The sequence below is a fragment of the Mixophyes fleayi genome, chromosome 3 (assembly GCF_038048845.1).
Source record: "Mixophyes fleayi isolate aMixFle1 chromosome 3, aMixFle1.hap1, whole genome shotgun sequence".
NCBI classification, from domain to species: domain Eukaryota; kingdom Metazoa; phylum Chordata; class Amphibia; order Anura; family Limnodynastidae; genus Mixophyes; species Mixophyes fleayi.
This window is the reverse complement of record NC_134404.1, coordinates 74,688,167-74,709,778: the sequence shown is the minus strand read 5'-3', so window position 1 is coordinate 74,709,778 and position 21,612 is coordinate 74,688,167. Positions and strand designations below refer to the sequence as shown.

Here is a 21,612-nt window from a genome sequence, read left to right as displayed (position 1 = left end):
GGCAGGGCTTCGATTAGGTTCCCTTAAAGTTCAGGTATCGGCTCTTTCAGTGTTTTTTCATCTGAGACTAGCAGATTTACCAGATATCAGGACTTTCCTTCAGGGAGTCCTGCATATTCAACCTCCCTATGTTCCGCCTACAGCACCATGGGATCTTAACTTGGTGCTGGATATGCTTAAAGGACCTCCCTTTGAACCTTTAATTGGCGCAGATTTGAAGTGGTTGACCTGGAAGGTCCTCTTTCTTTTGGCTATTGCATCTGCGCGTAGGGTGTCGGAACTAGGAGCTCTGTCTTGCCGGGAATCATATTTGGTTTTCCACGACGACAGAGCGGTGTTGAGAACCCTTCCTTCCTAAGGTAGTTTCGGCCTTTCACCTGAACCAGGAAATTGTAGTTCCGGTCTTTTCATCTACTTCCCATTCGGATCAGCAATCTATGGAAAAGTTAGATGTGATTAGGGCTCTACGCATTTATGTCAAAAGAACTTCTCTTATTAGACGTACCGATTCTCTATTTGTTCTTTATGATGCCAATAAGAGAGGCTGGCCAGCCTCTAAACAGTCCATTGCAAGATGGATTACGGCAACCATTAAACAGGCTTACATAAGGGCTAACCGTCCTGTGCCGGAGAGACTAACCGCCCATTCCACCAGATCGGTAGGGGCGTCGTGGGCAGCAAGAAATAGGGCTTCTGCAGACCAGCTTTGCAGGGCAGCCACCTGGTCTTCTGTCCATACATTTACAAAATGTTACCAGTTTAATGTATTTGCATCCATTGATGCAAATTTCGCTCGTAGTGCTTTACGAGCGGGATTTTCAGAGTAGTCCCACCCTTAGGGGGCTGCTTTAGAACGTCCCCATGGTAAGCAGTGTCCCCCAGACTGGATGACAGAGAAAAGAGGATTTATGTACTCACGTTAAATCCGTTTCTCTGATTCCGTCTGGGGGACACTGCGATCCCTCCCTTCTGCTTTTCTTCTGTGTGCTCTTGTTTGACTGGCCTTTACTCCTTGGGCTTTTTAATTAACTGAACAAGAGGGGGCAGGGGGATTGTAGAGGGGAGGGGTCTGTCGGCAGTACTAAAGTTAACTAGTTAGGTGCCAACTCCCCAAGCTCCCTCCACAACCCCATGGTAAGCAGTGTCCCCCAGACGGAATCAGAGAAACGGATTTAACGTGAGTACATAAATCCTCTTTTTCCTTTTCCTTTTTTAGGTTGATGACATTATTATTATACCACATATGATTAAGAACATCATCATCTCATCATCTACCTGTACAAAATTTCACGGGGACCATAATTACCTTTTTTGCATATTTTATGCAATAGTAAATAAGAAAATATATTGGAGTGTGTGCCCATTTAATTTTGTTATGTTAATAAAGTTTTTTATATTTGATTCTATGTAACTCTTTGCCATGTCCTATTATTTGTTCCTTTAACACATCTAGATTTTTTGTGGTACATGTATCATGTATTACATTGCACTATCTCAGATATTATATTAATCCATATAGAATAGCTTTTCTTCAATATATTAGGATTTTTTATCATTGTATTTTCTTTTTTCGTTCTGATCATCGGAAGGGACAGGTGGAGCGCACCATGCGTTCCACCAATTACAAAGTTTTTGAAAAGATAGGCAGTGGTATATGGGGGTACACTATATATGTGTCCCATATATATTCTTTACTGCCCAGTTAATTATCGATTACTTTTGATAAGCATATATTATAAATTTTTATGGACATCAGTTCCACCACCCGGAAGTAATTGGTGGAACGCATAATGCGATTCCACCATGCTACGACATCGGTCATTATTTTTGAGAGTTTGTTTAGAGGATTGGAAGTAAGGCAGCGGAGCGCAAGTAGCGTCCCACCTCTTACCGGTCTGTCACTTCCAGTCTATTGATTAATTTATGGCCCGCAAACCGGAATTGGTGGTGGAACGCAAACAGCGTTCCACTCTAAATCAATTTATTAATTTTTTGAATATTTGAACAGCTGAAGGAAAGTATGTATTTATTTTATTTGTTTTCTTTGGCTGGATATTTACATTAAGTATTACAATTAAGATGGAACAATATAAAAGCAGACATTGCAAAGAGGCATATGATAAATATTCATTGGTTGTGAATTATAGATTTCCTGAAATTGTATATTATATACTACTTGTCTTTCCACCTTTCCAATATGTTAAATCCAATTTATATGGGAGTTCTTATATGTATTATCTGTATATCTTTGTGACCTATGAACCTGTATTAGATTAACTTCCTGTATAAAAGGGAGTTAGTTTGTTGTAGCCCTATCCTTGAAAAAGACCTTTATTAAGAGGTTGAAACGCGTTGGAGTGAAAGGGTTACTAAATTTGAAGACCAATAGGATCCCATGTATACCATCTGAAGTTCTAGTGGAGTGGTGATTGTGCAGATACACCGGGGATTTATAACAACAAAGTCCATATCCATTTCCATCTGGTAGGGATCCTCACACTACTATGTTCCAGTGTTTTTTATACATCATTTTCTATATATCATATTTTATGTATTTTTTTCTATCTGTGAGCTATATGATGTGCAATAAAAGTCTATTTTAGTTAAAAACGGTATTACATTTTTAAAGAAATTTGATACCTGGCCTTCTATCATTTTATGTCTTGTAAGTGTATTCTCTGAAGGATTTGGGTGGTGATGGATCAGACACTACACTATATCATCATTGTATGAGCACTGAAGGCGAATATATTTATATCCTCTAGTAAGTGTAACCACATAGGAGAGAGATTGTGGTGGATTAAACCTCTATGGATTATACTTAAGAAGAATGTACTTATCTATGCAGAACCATTTTGTTTACACAATTTTCAACAATACAGAGGGAAGGATTCGAATATTGCAATACAAAGATTCATCCGTCCATTAAATAAGTATTTTTTGTTTATTTCATAACAATGCAAACTGCTGATGTTTGTATTTTGCAATTGATATATGTTGGGTGATGTTTTGTATTATTTCCCTATGTTTTGTCTGGAGTATATGTGAGCACACTCAGCTGCGCTGAATACTTCTATTTATTATACACATATAAATGAAACATTGTTTTTATAACACTACACTGACAAAGGTTTCTAATTAAAATGGCAGCCATATGCTGTACGCATTAATGCACTAGACAGCTGCTATTGCTTTACCGCTAGAAACACCTAATCATCAAATGAGTGACCTGCAGACACCGCACCACGTGGGACTGGTACAGGATTCAGAAATTAACATACACACGCCCCCAAAGGAGTAACAGCTCGAGGAACTATCAGCAGTTGATCGGAAACCTACATACACTACATGATCGTTAGATGGATTGGTCGGAAAATATTAAACAGGACAACCAACCAAATGAGCAGACAATCGACACTTTGGAACGACTTTCGACCATTGTGTCACTATACACACTAACCCAACTTCTGTCCGAATGGTCGTATGTCGGCTGATTTGTCAGATTATTGGACGAAAACGCTCCAGTGTGTACCTAGCCTTACTCCCCCTTTCATTGTTTTGTTGCATTCTCTTGTATTTCGAGATCCTCAGTATCATTTAAGCATCAGATTTTGTGGTCTAATTACCACAGCTTCATCATCATCACTATGGTTCTCTTACCCCCTCCCCCGCCATTATTTCGTGGATCCACAACGTGGAATACATTATGTTTGAAAATTACATTCAGAAGCTTTACTGTTAAACTGGGCACAATCTAGAAGTTTTTCAACTAATTATCACATGATAAACGACTGTTAGGTCCAATATCTCATAAGTGTGTAACACTCTCACAATCTTGTTTTATCATACCAAAGCATATTGTATAGTTTGATTTTATAAACTGACTAAAAATCACCATCATCGATAAAATGATGTCTGTTAAATACTGCAGTGTGAAAGCACTCACAACCAGCAGTGTAGGCAGATCTCTAGCGTGTGCAGAGCCACGATCTTGTTAGCAAATGGTTATGACAGATGAAGAGCACAGATCTGAAGGTAAATCGTGCAGGTGTGTACACATAAATCTGCATGCTCATCGGGACTTTCAGTCATTGGTACAATTGTTATAGAAATTGCATCTGCAGTCATTTTCTGTAGTGTCCACCCAGCTTTACTGTTATAAATTGCTGTAAAATGCTACATCATACTATTTGAAACCTTTTTTAATTAAAAACTGCATAAAAATAAATGGACTGGTCTATCCCACATAACTAGTTTACATCGCTCATTATAACAAGCTTATAAGTGACTTGTTGACTTTATATTATACCTTAAATAAAAAACAATACACAAACTCAATAAAGAACTTTTACTCTTCCAACTTTTGAAACATCATGAGTGGAAAGATGGCAAAAGTGCCACACATCAGGAGAGACCATACTTAAATAACTAATTGCTGATATAACTCAGCATTACAAAAACAGTTACTTAAAATAATGAATATTTATTGTTAAGAATGAAAACCAACCCCTAGAAAAGTTTTCTGATGCGAAGGGGATTTAAAGATGACAACTGCTGGGGACCAACATGACCCATAGGTAAAATGGCAAATGGTGAGGACATTTTCTTCAATATTGGAAGCTTCGTTTTGTCTGAATATCATCTAAAATTTGCTGTAGCTCCTCTTCTTCAAAGCGTCCTTCAACACTGGAGGGAAAAAACAGCAATATCGTCTGTAGTATTTCAGTGTTTAGGATTAATAGGGTTAGTCAAGTAAAACAAGACATGAAAGAGGGGAATGCCAGCTAAAAACATTTTTATCTACTGGGACCCTCTTTCCTCCCTGTTGTGTTCAGTGCAAGGATTTTGGCAGAAGCAAAGGAGCTTTGAACTTCTCAGGCTCAAGTCTAGGTCTAGGAGACTTGTTGAGGCCAGTATCTCATGAAGAACAAGTGTCCTAGGTATTTCCCCCCAAGATTCTACTAGCTTTGGGGTGAGGGATTCAGGGAACAAAAAAGTTTTTAACTCCTGTGTGAACAAAGACACAGAATAAGCATAGTGAAAAGGGGCAGACAGGTGTGACCAGCAAGAAAAGGGCTATAGAAAACAAACCAGACAATTCACATACCTTGGGATGAGAGCTTTCGCCTCATCTGCTGTTTCCGGACACAAATTGGCTAAACAGGCTAACTCAAACCTGTGCAGTTTTTTCTGTAACAACAAGCTGTACAGAAGAATAATAATAAGTGTTACTACTGTTGTAAAGACAAGGTGTTAATCATAACTAGCATCTAACAAAATGTATGACATTCCCCAAGTTGAACATGTAGACAAATAATTGCAATAGCTAAATGAATGTAATTAAACTGTACATTTATGGGGACAGGGATCTCATTCTAATCTCATTATTGCCAATGAATCTGTTCATTGTTAAATAGACAATGTTGTACTGTGTAAATTAGTGGCTGTCTCACCTTTAATCAGAGAACAATGTCAGCCCTGTCAGCACAAAGAATAGGTTAATCTATTAATGGCTGGTCAAACATTGCATATTTCTTCATATTAATTAATACCGGTGAACGTGTATATGGCAAAAGGACACTTATTAGGGTCATACTAGTGATGAAACAGGGACATAACAACAGATGTATATACATGGATAATGTAAGAACCTGCACAATAATCCGCTATGTGCATGTTGCGTCAGAGCTACCCAACAGGCTACCCTATATGGTATATATACGCAGCAATATGATTACGATGGATTGAATTTAAGGAATCCATGCCTGACCGCTCCTTTATGGACACGGGCTATACATTCTCAGGTGACGCCTGAATGTGAATAGATGCCTGGGTGAGTGGACATGCTGCATGTTTACCCTCAGAACACTTTTTCCCTTGTGTGGGATCTATACACCTGGAGGAGTGCCCACCCCTTCTTTCTCTCTAACTTGTGTCTACGTATTTACATATTAACATATCTGTTTTGTAATGTATGTTCGTACAATGTTACTTTGCTGAGGATTAGACTGTGAAACCTATTTGTCACTCTAAGTTTGAATCGTGCCTTACTCGCTGTTTGTACTTCATGTTTGTATTATTTTGATTACTTCAATAAAAGCAAATTACACAAAAAAAAACAAAAAACGAAAAACTTATGGACATCAAATTATCCGATGTCCTTATTCATAAGGCAAGCAAGACATTCTTTGCAATTTGTACTATTTACACAATTGATGCAAATACCTTCGAACACTAGCGATTGTTTCTCTGTTCTTGAATCGACTGAACCGTGCTGTGTAGTTGAGAGTTTTCATAAAGACTGAAGACAACTCCTGTTCTTCCTCCGCACTTTCATTCTGCTGTTTTCTGTGCTCCAGTAACATGTGCACTTCAGAATTTAGTAAGGTCTCTGCACTCTCAAACTCTGTGTATAAAAACACAACACTGATTACTACTCAATTCATCAATTACAACAATAAAAGCTACAATCCCATAAAAAATGTTGTTTTTTTAACATAAAGAGTTACCCCTAAGACAAGTAATTTTGTCCTCCTCTTTAGTTTGTTTTAATTATTTTAGAGTGTCATACAATTATTAGGTCTTCCACAGATACATGACAGGACAAGGGGAATCTGAAATGGATTTGGGAGTGCTCAATGCCAAGCAGCAGCTGCAAAGGCCAATAAAGTATTGGCATGCATATAAAGGGGCATACATGCAAGGGAAAACAGTGTAATTTTGCCACGATATAAATCGTTGATAAGACCTCATCTTGAATACAGAGTACAGTTCTGGGCACCGCTATATAAAAGACATTTTGGAACTAGAAAGGGTTCAGAGAATGGCGACAAAATTGATAAAGGGTCATTAAGTTATGAAAAAAGGTTAGCCAGTTTAGGCATGTTTATTTTAGAAAAGAGATATTTAAGAAGGGATACGGTTACTATGTACAAATACATTTAGGGCTCAATACAGAGAACTTTCATGGGAACTTTTTACCCCACGGATTGTACACAGGACACACAGTCACCCCCTAATGTTAGAAGAGAGGTAGTTTGACAACCAGAAATGAAGGGGTTTTGTTTACAGTAAGGGCAATCAAGATATGGAATTCACTGCCAGGGAAAGGTTGTGATGACAGATTCAATCGATATGTTTAATAAAGGGTTAGACAAATTTTTAGCGAAAAAGGGTAACTGGTTACGACCATTAGCTAAAATTAAGGATAGTAGTAAATACCGGGAGAAATAGGACTTCAATATTGGGTCAAGGGATTTTTCCTGATTGAAACCGATTGGCGACTGCTTTATCTGGATCAATTTCAAATATAAAAGGGATCACAGGAGATCCACAATAGATTCAACTTCATGGACTGGTGTCTTTTGTTTTTTCAACATCAACCATGATACATAGTGAGCAGAGGGACTTTGGAACACTCCAATTCTTTCATCTCCCTTAACCTATAATCTTCCAAAAAAATATTCTTCCTCTAGCTTTCCTCCCCATCTCTTTCCCTCCCCCATATCAGCACTTCATACCTCTCGCTCTCCCTCGTATTAGCCCTTCCCATCTCATTCCTGCGTATCTCCGTCCACTCCCCCGTATAATCTCTACACCTCTCTCTCTCTCCCCGTATCATCTCTTCACCTCTCTCTTCCCCTTGTATCATTTCTTCACCCCTCCCCCCGTATCATCTCTTCACTACTCTCTCTTCCCCGTATCATCTCTTCACTACTCTCCCCCCAGTATCATCTCTTCACTACTCTCTCCCCAGTATCATCTCTTCACTACTCTCTCCCCAGTATCATCTCTTCACCTCTCTCTCTCCCCCGTATCATCTCTTCACCTCTCTCTCTCCCCCCGTATCATCTCTTCACCTCTCTCTCTCCCCCCGTATCATCTCTTCACCTCTCTCTCTCCCCCGTATCATCTCTTCACCTCTCTCCCTCTCCCCCGTATCATCTCTTCACCTCTCTCCCCCGTATCATCTCTTCACCTCTCTCTCCCCCCCCTATCATCTCTTCACCTCTCTCTCCCCCCCCTATCATCTCTTCACCTCTCTCTCCCCCCCCCTATCATCTCTTCACCTCTCTCTCCCCCCCCCTATCATCTCTTCACCTCTCTCTCCCCCCCCTATCATCTCTTCACCTCTCTCCCCCCCCTATCATCTCTTCACCTCTCTCCCCCCCCTATCATCTCTTCACCTCTCTCCCCCCCCTATCATCTCTTCACCTCTCTCCCCCCCCTATCATCTCTTCACCTCTCTCCCCCCCCTATCATCTCTTCACCTCTCTCTCTCTTTCCCCCGTATCATCTCTCTCTCTTTCCCCCCTATCATCTCTTCACTACTCTCCCCCCAGTATCATCTCTTCACTACTCTCTCCCCCGTATCATCTCTTCACCTCTCTCTCTCCCCGTATCATCTCTTCACCTCTCTCTCTCCCCCGTATCATCTCTTCACCTCTCTCTCTCTCCCCCGTATCATCTCTTCACCTCTCTCTCTCCCCCCGTATCATCTCTTCACCTCTCTCTCTCCCCCCCCCTATCATCTCTTCACCTCTCTCTCTCCCCCGTATCATCTCTTCACCTCTCTCTCTCTCCCCCGTATCATCTCTTCACCTCTCTCTCTCCCCCCGTATCATCTCTTCACCTATCTCCCCCCCCCCATATCATCTCTTCACATATCTCCCCCCCCTGTATCATCTCTTCACCTATCTCCCCCCCCCCGTATCATCTCTTCACCTCTCTCTCGCTCCCCCGTATCATCTCTTCACCTCTCTCTCTCACCCCCCGATCCTCCGTGTCTAGTGACCTCCCAATACACACATCTCACCTTTCGGGAACAGTAACTGAGACGCGTCCTCCTCCACATCACCGGCACGGACTTCAGTACCACCTGTAGCCATGATTGTTTTCCCAGGTTACGGAAGCGGAAATACGTAGTGGTATCATAGAGTTACAGCACATTTCCTGAATGCGTCATCTTACTGGCCGCTCGCTGCTCGCTGTTCAATCCTCTATGTTAGGTGGGAGGCGGGGGGAAGGGTTTACTCTCCTCGGTTGTTATACTCTTCTATAACTGTTCAGAGCACCTTAGGAGTAGTATAACAGACAGTAAAGGTGACCTGTAACTCTGAAGATCTTATGGAACTGGAGACACATATTACTATTTATGGTCTAAATAATCACCTCTATCATATTGCAGTGCGAGCTCAGAGCTGCCGTTACACTGTCTGTGCTTTGCTACAACTGGGTCAACTGACAAATCACCACGTTAGAAGGAAGAACAGCAGACATTAAATGTAACTTTGTACAAGAGTTATGGTGACAGAGAAAGTGCCATCACCTCTTCATGCAGGGCCTGATTATACAATAGGCTGCATCCTAGGGCACAAGACTTATGGGGGGAGGAGCAATATTTTCAGGGGTGCAAAATTTGACGGAGGAATAAAATTAAAATAAATTTGAAAATATGGAAGAATAGTTGTTCTCCAAAGTAAAATGAAAATATTATTGAAAATGTAAGACAATGAGTCGGGCGGACGCTTCAGGATAAGCGAGTAGGAGAGAAGGATGGCGACAGCCCTCTCACCCTTCACATCTTCCCCCCTCAGTAGTGCTTGTTCATGCCTCCTTCCCACCATACTGTTCTGCTTTTAAATGGAAATTAAATGAGTGACAGATTGCTGCAAATGGAGCACTGAGTTTCAGAAACAAGGGAAAGTAAACATTGTTGGGGGGCAAAGCCGGATTTTAAATTAATGACGAGTTTAATTTTACCTACCGTGTATTATCTTGGTGTGGAAGAAGAGTGGGTACTGCAAGCATTTTAGCCTAGCGCGGCCTGAACCCTTAATCAAGACATGCGTGCAGGTGGCTATCATTGCATATTTTGTTGTTGCAAAGTTGGAGGCTATATAGTACTGGGTGCCTTCATCATTTGAAGACAAAACCAAAGAGAACTGGAGTAGGGAAGCATGGTTATTGGATAAAGACAGCTTTAACGGCCCATATACAACATTACCCCATTTAACACAATTCTTCAGTAGCAAAATAGAATTTGAAATGTGTTTGATAATTATACCTAGAAACCAGTTACCGATAGTCTAGCCACTTATGTGAATAGTTTCCCATTATAAAAGACACAGATAGCTTTAGTGTATAATTTTAAAATATCTTAATTTGCATGTGTTAGAAGGTAGTTGGAGCCTCTTAAGAACAAGCCAATAGAAATAGCAAAATAAAATCTCTTAGAGCATTGGGCCACCACATGCAGTCAGTTTGGGCCACCACATGCAGTCAGTTCAGCCTGTATGTACCATGGCATTGAATGTACCTATATATGGAATTGTACAGGATGCAGCACCATTCTCTGACATGTTGCTCAACTGATACCTGGTTAATGGTTGTAGAAAACTGTCTCAGGCATTATCCCAGAATATCCCATATACGCCTGATATTGTGACAGAAGGTTGTAGTGGCTTCTGATAAAATGGACTTTTCTGGGTGTGTGGGGTTGGAAATTTAGAATGTAAGCTCCAATGATGCAGGGACTGATGCAAATTATTACATATTATCTATACACATGTAATATGATTGGTTATATATATATATATATGTGTTAGAGGAAGGAAATAATGGGCAAGCGTAATGATCTGAGCAACTCTGAAAAGGGCCAAATTGTGATCGCTTGACAACTGGGTCAGAGCATCTCCAAAACAGCAGGTTTGTGGGGTGTTCCCTGTGTGCAGTGGTTAGTACCTACAAAAAGTGCTTCAAGGAAGAAAAACCGGTGAACTGCCAACAGGGTCATCGAAGAGCAAAGGCTAGTCCATCTGATTCAATCCCACAGAAGAGCCACTGTAGCATAAATTGCTGAAAAAGTTAATGGTTATAATAGAAATGTGTCAGAACACCTAGTGCATCGCAGCTTGCTGCGCGTGGGGTTGCGTAGCCGCAGACCTCTGTCCACCGACTAAAGTGCCTACAATGGGCACTTGGGTGCCAGAACTGGATGATGGAGTAATGGAAGAAGGTGGCCTGGTCTGATTAATCACATTTTTTTTTACATCATGTGGATGGCTGGGTGCATTTGTGTTGTTTACCTGGGGAAGATATGGCACCAGGATGCACTATGGGAAGAAGGCAAGCTGGTTGAGGCACTCTGATGCTATGGGCTATGTTTTGCTGGAAAATCTTGGATCCTGGCATTCATTTGGATGTTATTTTGGCATTTACTACCTACCTAAACATTGTTGCAGACCAAGCACACCCATTTATGGCAGCGATATTCCCTGATGGCAGTGGCTTCTTTCAGCAGGGTAATGCGCACTGCAAAAATTGTTCAGGAATGGTTTGAGGAACATGACAAAGAGTTCAAGGTGTTGCTCAAAATACTCGGTGCCCCTTATTTACCCATGTGTTACCTATGTCCACTAGCTGTGAATCCAAGGAGGCCCTAGGGGATCAAGTCTGCAGTTGTTACTAGGTTAATGCACCAAGTGAGTGGGATGCAAGAGACAATGTAAGTGTTCTAGCAGCATGTCCTTTCCATTGCTTGCATTCGTGTATATTGTTTTTAATGTATGCAGCAATAAGCTGGCTCCACCTGCACATTCTCTGCATATAATCATGACAGTACTACATTCCATTGGCTAGTTCAATCAGTTCAGTTAATTCTCAGCAGCATGAAAGTAAACTCTCCCGTGATTCCTCCATGGAAAGAAAGGGGATGCTCTTGGGGTCAATCCTTATCAATCTCCTTATCAGTGAACTGCCAGAGAAGCCAGGACCCTGATTTGCTATTGCTGGATCCTCAAGTAGCAAAAAGATAATCAAGGAAGTCTGACATTTCATGTACAGAAACCATCCTCCCTGTTTCTGCCACTCAAGTTTATATAAAAAAACTAATATAATGAGTTCAGAATATACTAGGAAGGGGGGGGGGCGGCGGCTATATCACCGTAACATCCCACTTATCTCTCCAACCCAGAGTCCCTGGAGATTGGGAGATTGTAGGAGTAAAGTAAAGCTACATGGGTCTCTGGGCACTGCTGCCCCCTCCGGTGAAGCTCATAAGATGGTGCAGTAGTATAGGTAACTGGACCAGGATGAGGGAGCTGAGATGTCAGGAGCTCACAGGCATTGCCGGTGAACAGGGGACCAGGCTGCGGTGAGGGGATTGCTGTTTCGGAAGCAATGCATATAATGAAGGAGAACTTAAAAAACTACCGTATTAACCAAGGTTAACAATTAACAGTACTCCATTTACAAATGTTATTGACATTGCCTATATAGAGGATTCGTTCTCCATCCTACACAGCTCAATATCTGTTTTAAGGTCTGAACTAACGTTTGAGACTCTTTGGAACTGTTTACACTCCTAAAGTTCAGGAAGAGGTCCTTATAGCTGTGGTCAGATATGGCTCTTTAAAACGGGTTTGATTATTTATGCTGTGGAAACTGAATTTTAACATATTATATGATATATAACATTATATAATAATATAAAATTAACTGATTAATACATCAGTTCACTGCTACTGCCACAGATTACTACTCATATATCACTCTACAGAACTGTTCCTATTATTGAGCAACACTTTTCTATGTAATTTGTGTTAGCTAGATAATACACATTTTTTTTTAATTTGTGTACATTTTTATTTAATATTATATTTTGTCATTACTTTCTTAATAATTTTAATATATTACACTTTGTCAATAAATTTGTTTTTAGAAAAATCAGTTCTCTGAGCTATACTCTGTTCTGCTATAGTAGGAAATTATTATTATATTGGTTTTAAAGCTCTTCCTTTAGAACTGTTCCTCTTTGTATTTGTGCATATATTGTAATGGTGAGCGCACAGTCATTTTGCTGTGCGGGTTGGTGGGAGGCCAAGTATTCCATGTAACTGATTGTCACCTTCTCACTGCGGTACCTGTACCAGAAAACACAGTATTACAATTCCAACAAGACTATATATGCTCATTAATATTTTTACTATAATTTACCCTTTACTATAGCAATACCCTCCAGTCGCCCATGTACCCATTTTATAGGCTGAACTAACATTCATGATGATGCATCCATTAATTCACTAGGAATCTGTGACATCACTGAAGTAAAGTGTCTGGGTGATGTCACCAGATCCTGGTGAATTGATTGGTTTGGCTCTAAAAATGTCTGCCTCCAGTGTGTGTAGGCAACGGGTGCAAATTAGTAGCTGGAGATTTGCCTCTATAGACAAGCTGTACTGTATACAATTACTGTACAAGAAATATGGAGGTGTCTCGGGATAAATTCCATTGTCAGCCCAGATATCTCCAGAAATGTATAAATACATATACAATGTTTTGGGGTATGGCTCCTCCATCTGCTTGTGGTTGTACATTATAATAAATAAGTCAGATAACAAAGTATATCCCACAGAAGAAACTATTCTAAGCCTGGGTCACCTGGATACGTTATCCTCCAGCTGAGATTACAGGTTTATCTGTGTAATCATTCTTCATGATCCCGAGTACATCAGATTGTATAGAATACAAGTTAACCCGTGCATGATACTCATGCATTCTAGTCAAATCAAGCTACTTAAGGTGTTAAAAAGGTTCTTGTCATGCATTTGGGCCATAGCCCAGGCCTCAACCACCAACCACTCCCCACTGTCACCCCCAGAAACCACCAACCACTCCCAACTGTCACATCTCCTTCAAGAAATATATATATATTTTTTTTTAATCTTTATAAACACTTTTAACAATTAACAAATTAAATTAACAAATTAAAAACATCTTAGTATACCAAATTTAAGCCCTTTCTGAATTTTTTTTTCCACACACACTAAGAATTTAGTAGGTCAGTGTATAACTCCGCCCAGCAGGTGGCGTTGCAGCTTGTTTTTATTTTTTCCACAGACAGACAGACTAACACACGCCACTAGACATTTATATATTAGATAGTTTGATGCAGTGAGAAACTGAGCGCAAGGATTATCAGTGAGGAAAAACTATACATAGGCTACGTGTTGTCACACAGTGATCTCATAGTATGGGGAAACACTGACCGACATGGTGTGACTAGAAAGGTGTATAAGGACCTAATACAATATGATATATTTAAATAAGGTATTTTGCAGATGGATCTGAAGTTACTCACCTGGTGAGTTTGATGTTTTTTTTAAGCTCGATGTTAATGGGAGCTGTTATACCTACTCTCCTGAGCAGGGAGGTTATGGCCTCGTTCTGATCCCAGTCTGAGGGGAGACACATACATAGAAATGCAGTTACTTCAAGCCAGCTACATGTTTTCTGCACTTTGTACTGGGCTCTCCAGCTCTCAGTAACCTACAAATACTATTATCTTCAGCAAGACAGTAGTTATTGGAAACAGTGTGTACGTTGTCTGGTATATAATAACAACCACATCACATATATGTGGTTTTCATGCTTTTTGAATGTGAGTTTTGTTCATGATCTATTAAATAACTAACCAACTTTGTATAAAAGATTAAATGATTTGACTGTCATTTTATAGATATCTTCAATAAGTTTCTGAAAGCTAATTCCATTTATCTGGCTTTTGATGGCATCGACATAATAATGTCCTCCCATGTTATTCCTACATTCCATGTATTTTCTTTTTTTTTTTTTTAAATATAAAAACAATTAAACACATTGTCTTTGCTTTAGCTTCCGACAGGATCTAAGTGATTAGTGCTTACATGGAGTATAGTTTTGCTTTTATTAGTGTATCGCTGAGGATTCTGTAAGTACTAATTTGAAAATCTCTGAAAGATTGATAAACAATCAGCCTACTCTTGGTAACAAATCATTACCATTCCTAAGGCACATGATGGAAATGTAAGATTTATTATAGGTCATGCTGATAATATGTTTCTTTGTCATACTTCATTGTGTAGCATAAGACAACACAAATGTTTTGTTACAGCAGTGCAATGCTTCATATATCCTCTGATTGTCAGCCCAAAGAACTGACTGACACGTTGCTGCAGTTGGTACAATCATCAATCGTCAGCCAAACAGGAATATTCCTAGTTATATGGAGACATAAAGGAAGACGCATCTTGTTCTTTGGCTACTTCTGGCAGGTATGTGGCTGTGCGCTTTACCCCCTTCTTATTTAGGATCTCAATCCTGGTCCCATAGACTCCAACCTGAAAGAAGGGAATCAATGGATTTGTACATATATTTCACACTGGAAATAATCATGAATGCATTTGTGTAAAGTATATGTCTTCAATATCCTATATGATGCCGCACAGGTGGACAGGGTCTGTCCCAGTGGTTTCACACATAAGTCTTTTTCCTCTGAGTGGTGTCGCACAAGTAATATGAACATATGTATGAGACCGAGACTGAAAATTGTGTTTTGCCTCTACAAGAAACTTCCATAGCACATGTTTAGAATTATCCAAGCCTCGTGGGATCCTCCAGACACTATAGAGAATCACAGTACATCCTCCAAATGCTATGGAGGAATTCAATAAATTATCCAGATCAGTGGGAGAAGTGGAAATATAGAAGTGATGGTATGAAAAATGTAAGTGACTGGAGTTTGCAATCAAAGTGGTAGAAGTATCACCGTATACCAGCCCACTGCTCCAGATACTATAAAGGGTTTCACTACATCCTCCAGAGACTACAGAGAGTTTCACTAAATCATTCAGCTACTATAGAGTTTCACTACATCCTCCAGATACTACAGAGAGTCTCAATGCATCCTCCAGACATTACAAAGAGTCTCAATGCATCCTCCAGATACTACGAAGAGTATCAATGCATCCTCCAGATACTACAGAGAGTTTCACTACATCCTCCAGATACTACAGAGAGTCTCAATGCATCCTCCAGATATTACAAAGAGTCTCAATGCATCCTCCAGATACTACAGACAGTTTCACTACATCCTCCAGATACGACAGAACATCTCATCACCTCATCCAGATATTACAGAGGATTTCACTAAATCATTCAGATACTACAGAGGATCACCTTACATTCTCTGGATACTGCAGTGGACCTCACTATATCCTTTATTTACTACAAAATATTGTGCCTCATCCTCTATTCATTGTAGATGATCTCATTACATCCTACTGATACTAACGAGGAACTCACTACATCCTCCACAGACTACATCATCCAAATATTATAAAGGATCTCACTACACTACACTATACACTACAGATGAGCTAAAGATTACTGCATACTCCAGATACGACAATTAGAGATGCTCGGGTTTGATTCTCCAAGAACTGAGCGCACCTGAACTTCGCAGATCCGAGTACTGAACTGAGCCGGCTCTGTAATTTCACGCGCCCTCGGAAGTGAAAATGGGGCAAAACGTTATTGTTGCGTTGTCGGATCTTGCAAGTCGTGGATTCTATAAGTACCACCCTCCACGGAGATTCTGCGCCATTTCACAGAGAGACAGTCTCTAGTGTAGTTGGCAGCGTCATATCTAAAAAAGAGGAGGGGTGGCAGTTTTCTTAAAAGTCTCCAGTGACATTCTACTGAGTTATGGCTCACACAGAAACAGGAGAGGTCCCATTGTTGTTTCCCATCTACAGCTTACGTTCCATTGCTACATTGCTAATTGTCTTTGCGGGAATAGAAACAGTAGGGCTGTCCGTGTTCTTCAACATGTGCAGTCACATTGTACTGTGTTATAACTCGCACAGAAACAGGGGAGGTCCAAGTGTTGTTGTCAGTCTACAGTCTGCATGCCATTGCTCCATTGCTAATTGTCATTGCTGAAATTGAAATAATAGGGCTGTTAGTATTCTTTAAAATCTGCAGTCACATTGTACTGTGCAATAGCTCACCTAGAAATAGGAGAGGTGTCAGTGTTTAGTGCTGACACAGAAATTCAAATAATAGGACTGGCAGTGTTTTTAAAAGTCTCCAATCACATTTTACTGTGCCATAGCTCACCCAGAAATAGGAGAGGTGGCAGTGTTTAGTGCTGAAACAGAAATTGTAATAATAGCGCTATCAGTGTTCTTAAAAGTGACATTCTACTGTGCCATAGCTCATACAGAAACAGGTGGGGTAGCAGTGTCCTTGTCACTCTCCAGTCTCCAGTCACATTGTTCTTGTCACTCTCCAGTCTTCAGTAACATTGTTTTTGTCACTCTCCAGTCTCAGTGCCGTTGGTCACACAGAAACAGGGGTAGCAGTGTTCTTGTCACTTTCCAGTCTTCAGTCATGATTAAACTAATCCTTATATGTCATATGTTAAAGCCTATGTTCAAGTGCATAGTGGTTTTAAGTCAAGGAAACAAAAATGTAAAAAAAAAAGCTTGTAATTTTTAAGAAAAAAATCACCTCTCTAATAAAGGTGAAAGTTTACTGTAGAAAAACATAAAATCAAGCATACCAGCATCAGCTAGCTCCCTTCTCTCAGCTAGATCCCAGGACCTGCAATCTATACTGTCATCATCCTCACCCTCATCAGTGTGTACATCATCCACACACAATACTAATTCATCCCCACTGGAATCCACCATTACAGAAGTCTCTGTAATTTGATGAAATTGCGGAAATGGGCTTTCCCGTGGAATTTGTAGTTCATTTTATGACAGCTGTCACAATTTTTGTGCAATTCTTTTAGAACAGACTAAATGTTAAAATGTTGTGCTGAAATTGTGGTCACCGAGGCACCCTCGTACACATCTGGTGGTCTTGCCCTGTTATTTCCTCCTTCTGGGATAGGGTTGCGAGACTTCTCTCCTCCCTTCTCCAATGCCCTATTAGGAAGAACCCGTGGTCCTTCTTACTTTGTTATCCTATACAAGACCTTGATACCCACTCTGCGAAGCTAGCCTCACACGTGTTGGCGGCCGCCAAATGCCTGATAGCTAAATCTTGGAAACGGGTGGAGCCTCCTCGCGTCTCTTCTTTAAGTTCATATATATGGTTTATAGCCAACATGGAAAAGATCACCTCATTACTACGGGACAAAGAAGACAAATTCCATCAGGTCTGGGCCCCCTGGCTCTATGCCTAGAGTCTCGCAGTCTGTCTCCCTCTGATTAATCTCCTTCTTACACATTCCCACATAAAATTGAGCCTATTGCTTATCTAAAAAGGCCACCTCACAGTCCAGGTAGCACTCCCTCTTGAGAGAGAGCACGCTTCTCTTAGTACATCTCATCTGACGACCATGTACTTTTCCCCCTTCCCTACCCCACATCCCTCTAAAGCCCACTGCCTTACCTCCCCCTCCCTTTCCCATTACTAACTTGTTATATTGCAATACATATTTCTGTTATGAAAGTGACATGCTGGATATATGTATCTTGAATGTTCTACTCATGCTTTTCATTTTCTGTTTATGTCACGCATGTTCTTCTTTTGTTTTTTTGTTTGTATGCAATAAAATTTTGAGTTAAAAAAAAAATAAAAAAAATGTTGTGCTGACTCATCTTCATCACCACTGGGTGTCTTGTGAAAGCTAAGTTTTTTCCGAGCAGCAGTTGCCAAAAAAACTGAGGGACGATGAGTCGTCTTGTCATATACCACTTGAGCTGTCAGCTTGCTGACCAGGAGCTCATTGCATCTCTTGAGATCTGGGTCATTTTGAAAGAAAGAGAAGACAAAGCTCTTAAACCTCATCATGCACAGTTGCCAAAATGTGATCCGATTTCAAGATGCTGATAACTCTCAGATCCTGGTGAAGCGAATAAAGTACTTGATCTTCAAGTTCTACATAGCAGAATTCCTTAATTTTCCAAAAGTATAATTAGGGGAATCACTTGACTCAAGCTAACAGGCTAACACTTCAAAGGTGACTACTTAGAGTGGTTTCAACTCATGATTTTTAATATTTACGCTAGAGAATTACCAGCTTATCACAAGCACATTATAAGCAGGCAATCTGATTACAATATAGCGTGAATGAGACATATAGATATTAGAAGCCTGAACGTGCAACTAATAGAGTGAGGATGCTAATATGAATAACAACATTTTCGGATATGTGTCCCACATGAGATAGATGAGGCATGGTTAATCACATACATCTTTACCATTGACATATGACACAACTGTGGAAGTTATCTTAGTGAAACGTATATAGTGAAATATATGAGAAAAATATTAGTTGGAAATCGATCAGAGTATATGAAATCAGAGTGTGCCGATCACATGATACTTATACAACAACTGTCTTCAAAATTGAAACATTAGAACTACAATTTGTTATTTATACTATGAAACTGGGGTTAACGAACTATCTACAATTATAATAGAATGCAAAGATATACAGGGCATATGTAGAAATAAGCACAAGATGTTGATACAAATTGTATAAAACGTTAATAAAAATATAGACATCTTGCAAATGAGTATTGCTAATAAGTGAACAATCACATTGATTTTAATCACATTTCTTTTCTTTGGTCTCACTTCTTATTACTATATATATTAATCATTTAGCTCATTAGATATTTTAAATAGTACAACAATAAAATTTGTTTTAAGAATTTTGTAAACCTTTGAGTGCATTCTTTTTGGGAGAACCTTTCTCTCTCTCTCTCTCTTTGTAAATGTTAACAATTTTCTATCTGGAAGCACCTCCTGCAAACCAACAATATTGCCAACTTTTTAGATATAGCAGGTGGTTTAATTGATATAAGGAAGTTATAAATGCGAGTGCTTAAAAAAGCCTGATCAAACCGTAAATACCGAGACTTCTCTCGGATTCTATACAATCAGCAGGAACAATTTAATAAACATAATAAAAATTACAGAGAATTTGATAATCGGACTTTTATTAGAAATAATAATATAAATAAAAATACTACCACACGGTTAATCAGTTAACATGGCCAGTTTTAATTTAAGCATGGAATTAAATAATCGCAAGAAAAATTACATGAAAAGATCAAGATCATGATTTTTGCCCCAGTGATATCTCTTTAGAATCCATGGATGTAGATTCATCTGAAAACGATAGTATATCTAACTCTCATAGTTATCGAGATAGAGAACATTATTTTGGGAGGAGGGATTTTTTAGATAATCCCACAATATTTTTTTAAAAAAAGAAACACAATGCCCATCAGGAGAGTAAAGAAGAAACTTATGCAGCAAGGACAAATGGGAAAGAAAGGAAAACCTAAGGTCCAACAGGAGGAGGTAAATATTATAGGGCAAGAGCATAATTTTAGGATTATTAATCTATCAGATAAAATACTATCCCAAACACATGTTGATCTCAGTAGAGGACTCTCCTTCTCTCCGATTGCCAGTACAGACAGGTTTAGGTGGGAAAAAGTTCTTCACTTATTTGCCAGTTAATTATTATTGGCAAAAAAAAATAAAAAATGAATCTCTATTCTCAAACCAAACAGATCTAGAAGCTTCAAATCTAAACAACAGTTTCTCTGGAGAATCCCTTATCACACAAGAAAAGGTCATATTTACAGAAGAAGACATACAAGCTCTAAATATTTTGGAACAACTAGATAAAGAACAGATGGTGGAACTAAATATACCCTACAATACACAATCATGTTTCTCTAGCCAAGATAATTCACGACCTATACTGTTGGGAATTGGAAGCCTTACCAAACAGGCCAATATCTTTTTAGATACTTATTTAAGAAAGTATGTCACCTGCCTACCTTCATACATGAAGGATACCACAGATGTATTGAAGAAATTTCATGATGCATTATTAGATCCAAATATGTGGCTGGCAACAATAGACGTTGAATCTCTATAGACCAGCATACAACATACAATAGACATTTCGGCAGTAAAATACTTTCTAAACATGAATGGAGCATCAGAATTTAATGATTTTATTGTGAAACTACTTGAGTTTGTTCTAACCAACAACTATTTCACTTTTGACAATAGCTTTTATTTACAAAGACGTGGCACGGCGATGGGGGCGGCATGTGCCACCACTTACGCCAATATATACCTCGGGTGGTGGGAGAGGAAATTTGTCTTCTCAGATGATAACATAAAATATACAGACCACATCATAACATGGATGAGATACATCAATGATGTTTTTACGATATGGGAAGGTGAAAAATCGCGATTTGAAGAATTTATCAAGAAACTAAATTCTAACAATTTCAATTGACTAGTGAAATTGACCAAGAACAAGTGAATTTTCTGGATTTCTGAATTCGTAAAAACATCAATGGGGATTTAGAAAAACATCAATGGGGATTCAGAAAAAGATCTATTTCGTAAACATACGGCAACGAACAGTTTACATCACAAGAGTAGCTTTCACATCCCACCAGTATTTAGAGGGATTCCAAAAGGGGAATTTCTAAGGCTGAGGAGGAATTGCTCAGATTCAGAGATTTTTAAACAACGAGCTGATGAACTAACTGTATGTCTAAAAGAAAAAGTATACCCAATGTCCCTATTAGTAGTTCCATGGTGACCATTCGACCAGTGTAACTTTCACGAATTGGAAGGGATCCTATTAGGTTCCCTCCCTCATGTGTTCTATATGGTTTAACAGCAGAATTGTTTAATGTGTTCCCCCCACTATGTACCCCTTCAATCCTTCCCCTTTTTATTTTGTGTCCTTTCCTTACCCCCCATCCCTTTCTTCTTTCTGTACCCCATAATTTT

The 21,612-nt window shown here is 39.5% G+C and overlaps 1 protein-coding gene and 1 long non-coding RNA gene across 2 annotated transcripts in view; one reads left to right on the top strand and one right to left on the bottom strand.

The window, feature by feature from the left end:
• Positions 1–21,612, top strand: part of LOC142143738 (uncharacterized) — a 713,023-nt gene that overhangs the window by 285,664 nt on the left and 405,747 nt on the right. The gene's annotated exons all lie outside the window — the stretch shown is intronic.
• Positions 4,335–8,949, bottom strand: POLR2D (RNA polymerase II subunit D). The gene is made up of 4 exons (XM_075201839.1): positions 8,816–8,949; positions 6,226–6,406; positions 5,108–5,203; positions 4,335–4,686 (listed from the first exon to the last, which is right to left on the bottom strand). The coding sequence occupies exons 1-4, from the start codon at positions 8,886–8,888 to the stop codon at positions 4,608–4,610; spliced, it is 429 nt and encodes a 142-aa protein (XP_075057940.1). The 5' UTR covers positions 8,889–8,949; the 3' UTR covers positions 4,335–4,607.

Excerpts from the sequence above, each read along its gene's own strand:
- POLR2D (XM_075201839.1), bottom strand. The coding sequence starts at position 8,888 with ATGGCTACAGGTGGTACTGAAGTCCGTGCCGGTGATGTGGAGGAGGAC. Across the intron at positions 5,204-6,225 it reads ACAATCGCTAGTGTTCGAAG|CTTGTTGTTACAGAAAAAAC; the intron begins GTATTTGCATCA and ends TCTTCTGTACAG. Across the intron at positions 4,687-5,107 it reads GCGAAAGCTCTCATCCCAAG|TGTTGAAGGACGCTTTGAAG; the intron begins GTATGTGAATTG and ends TTTTCCCTCCAG.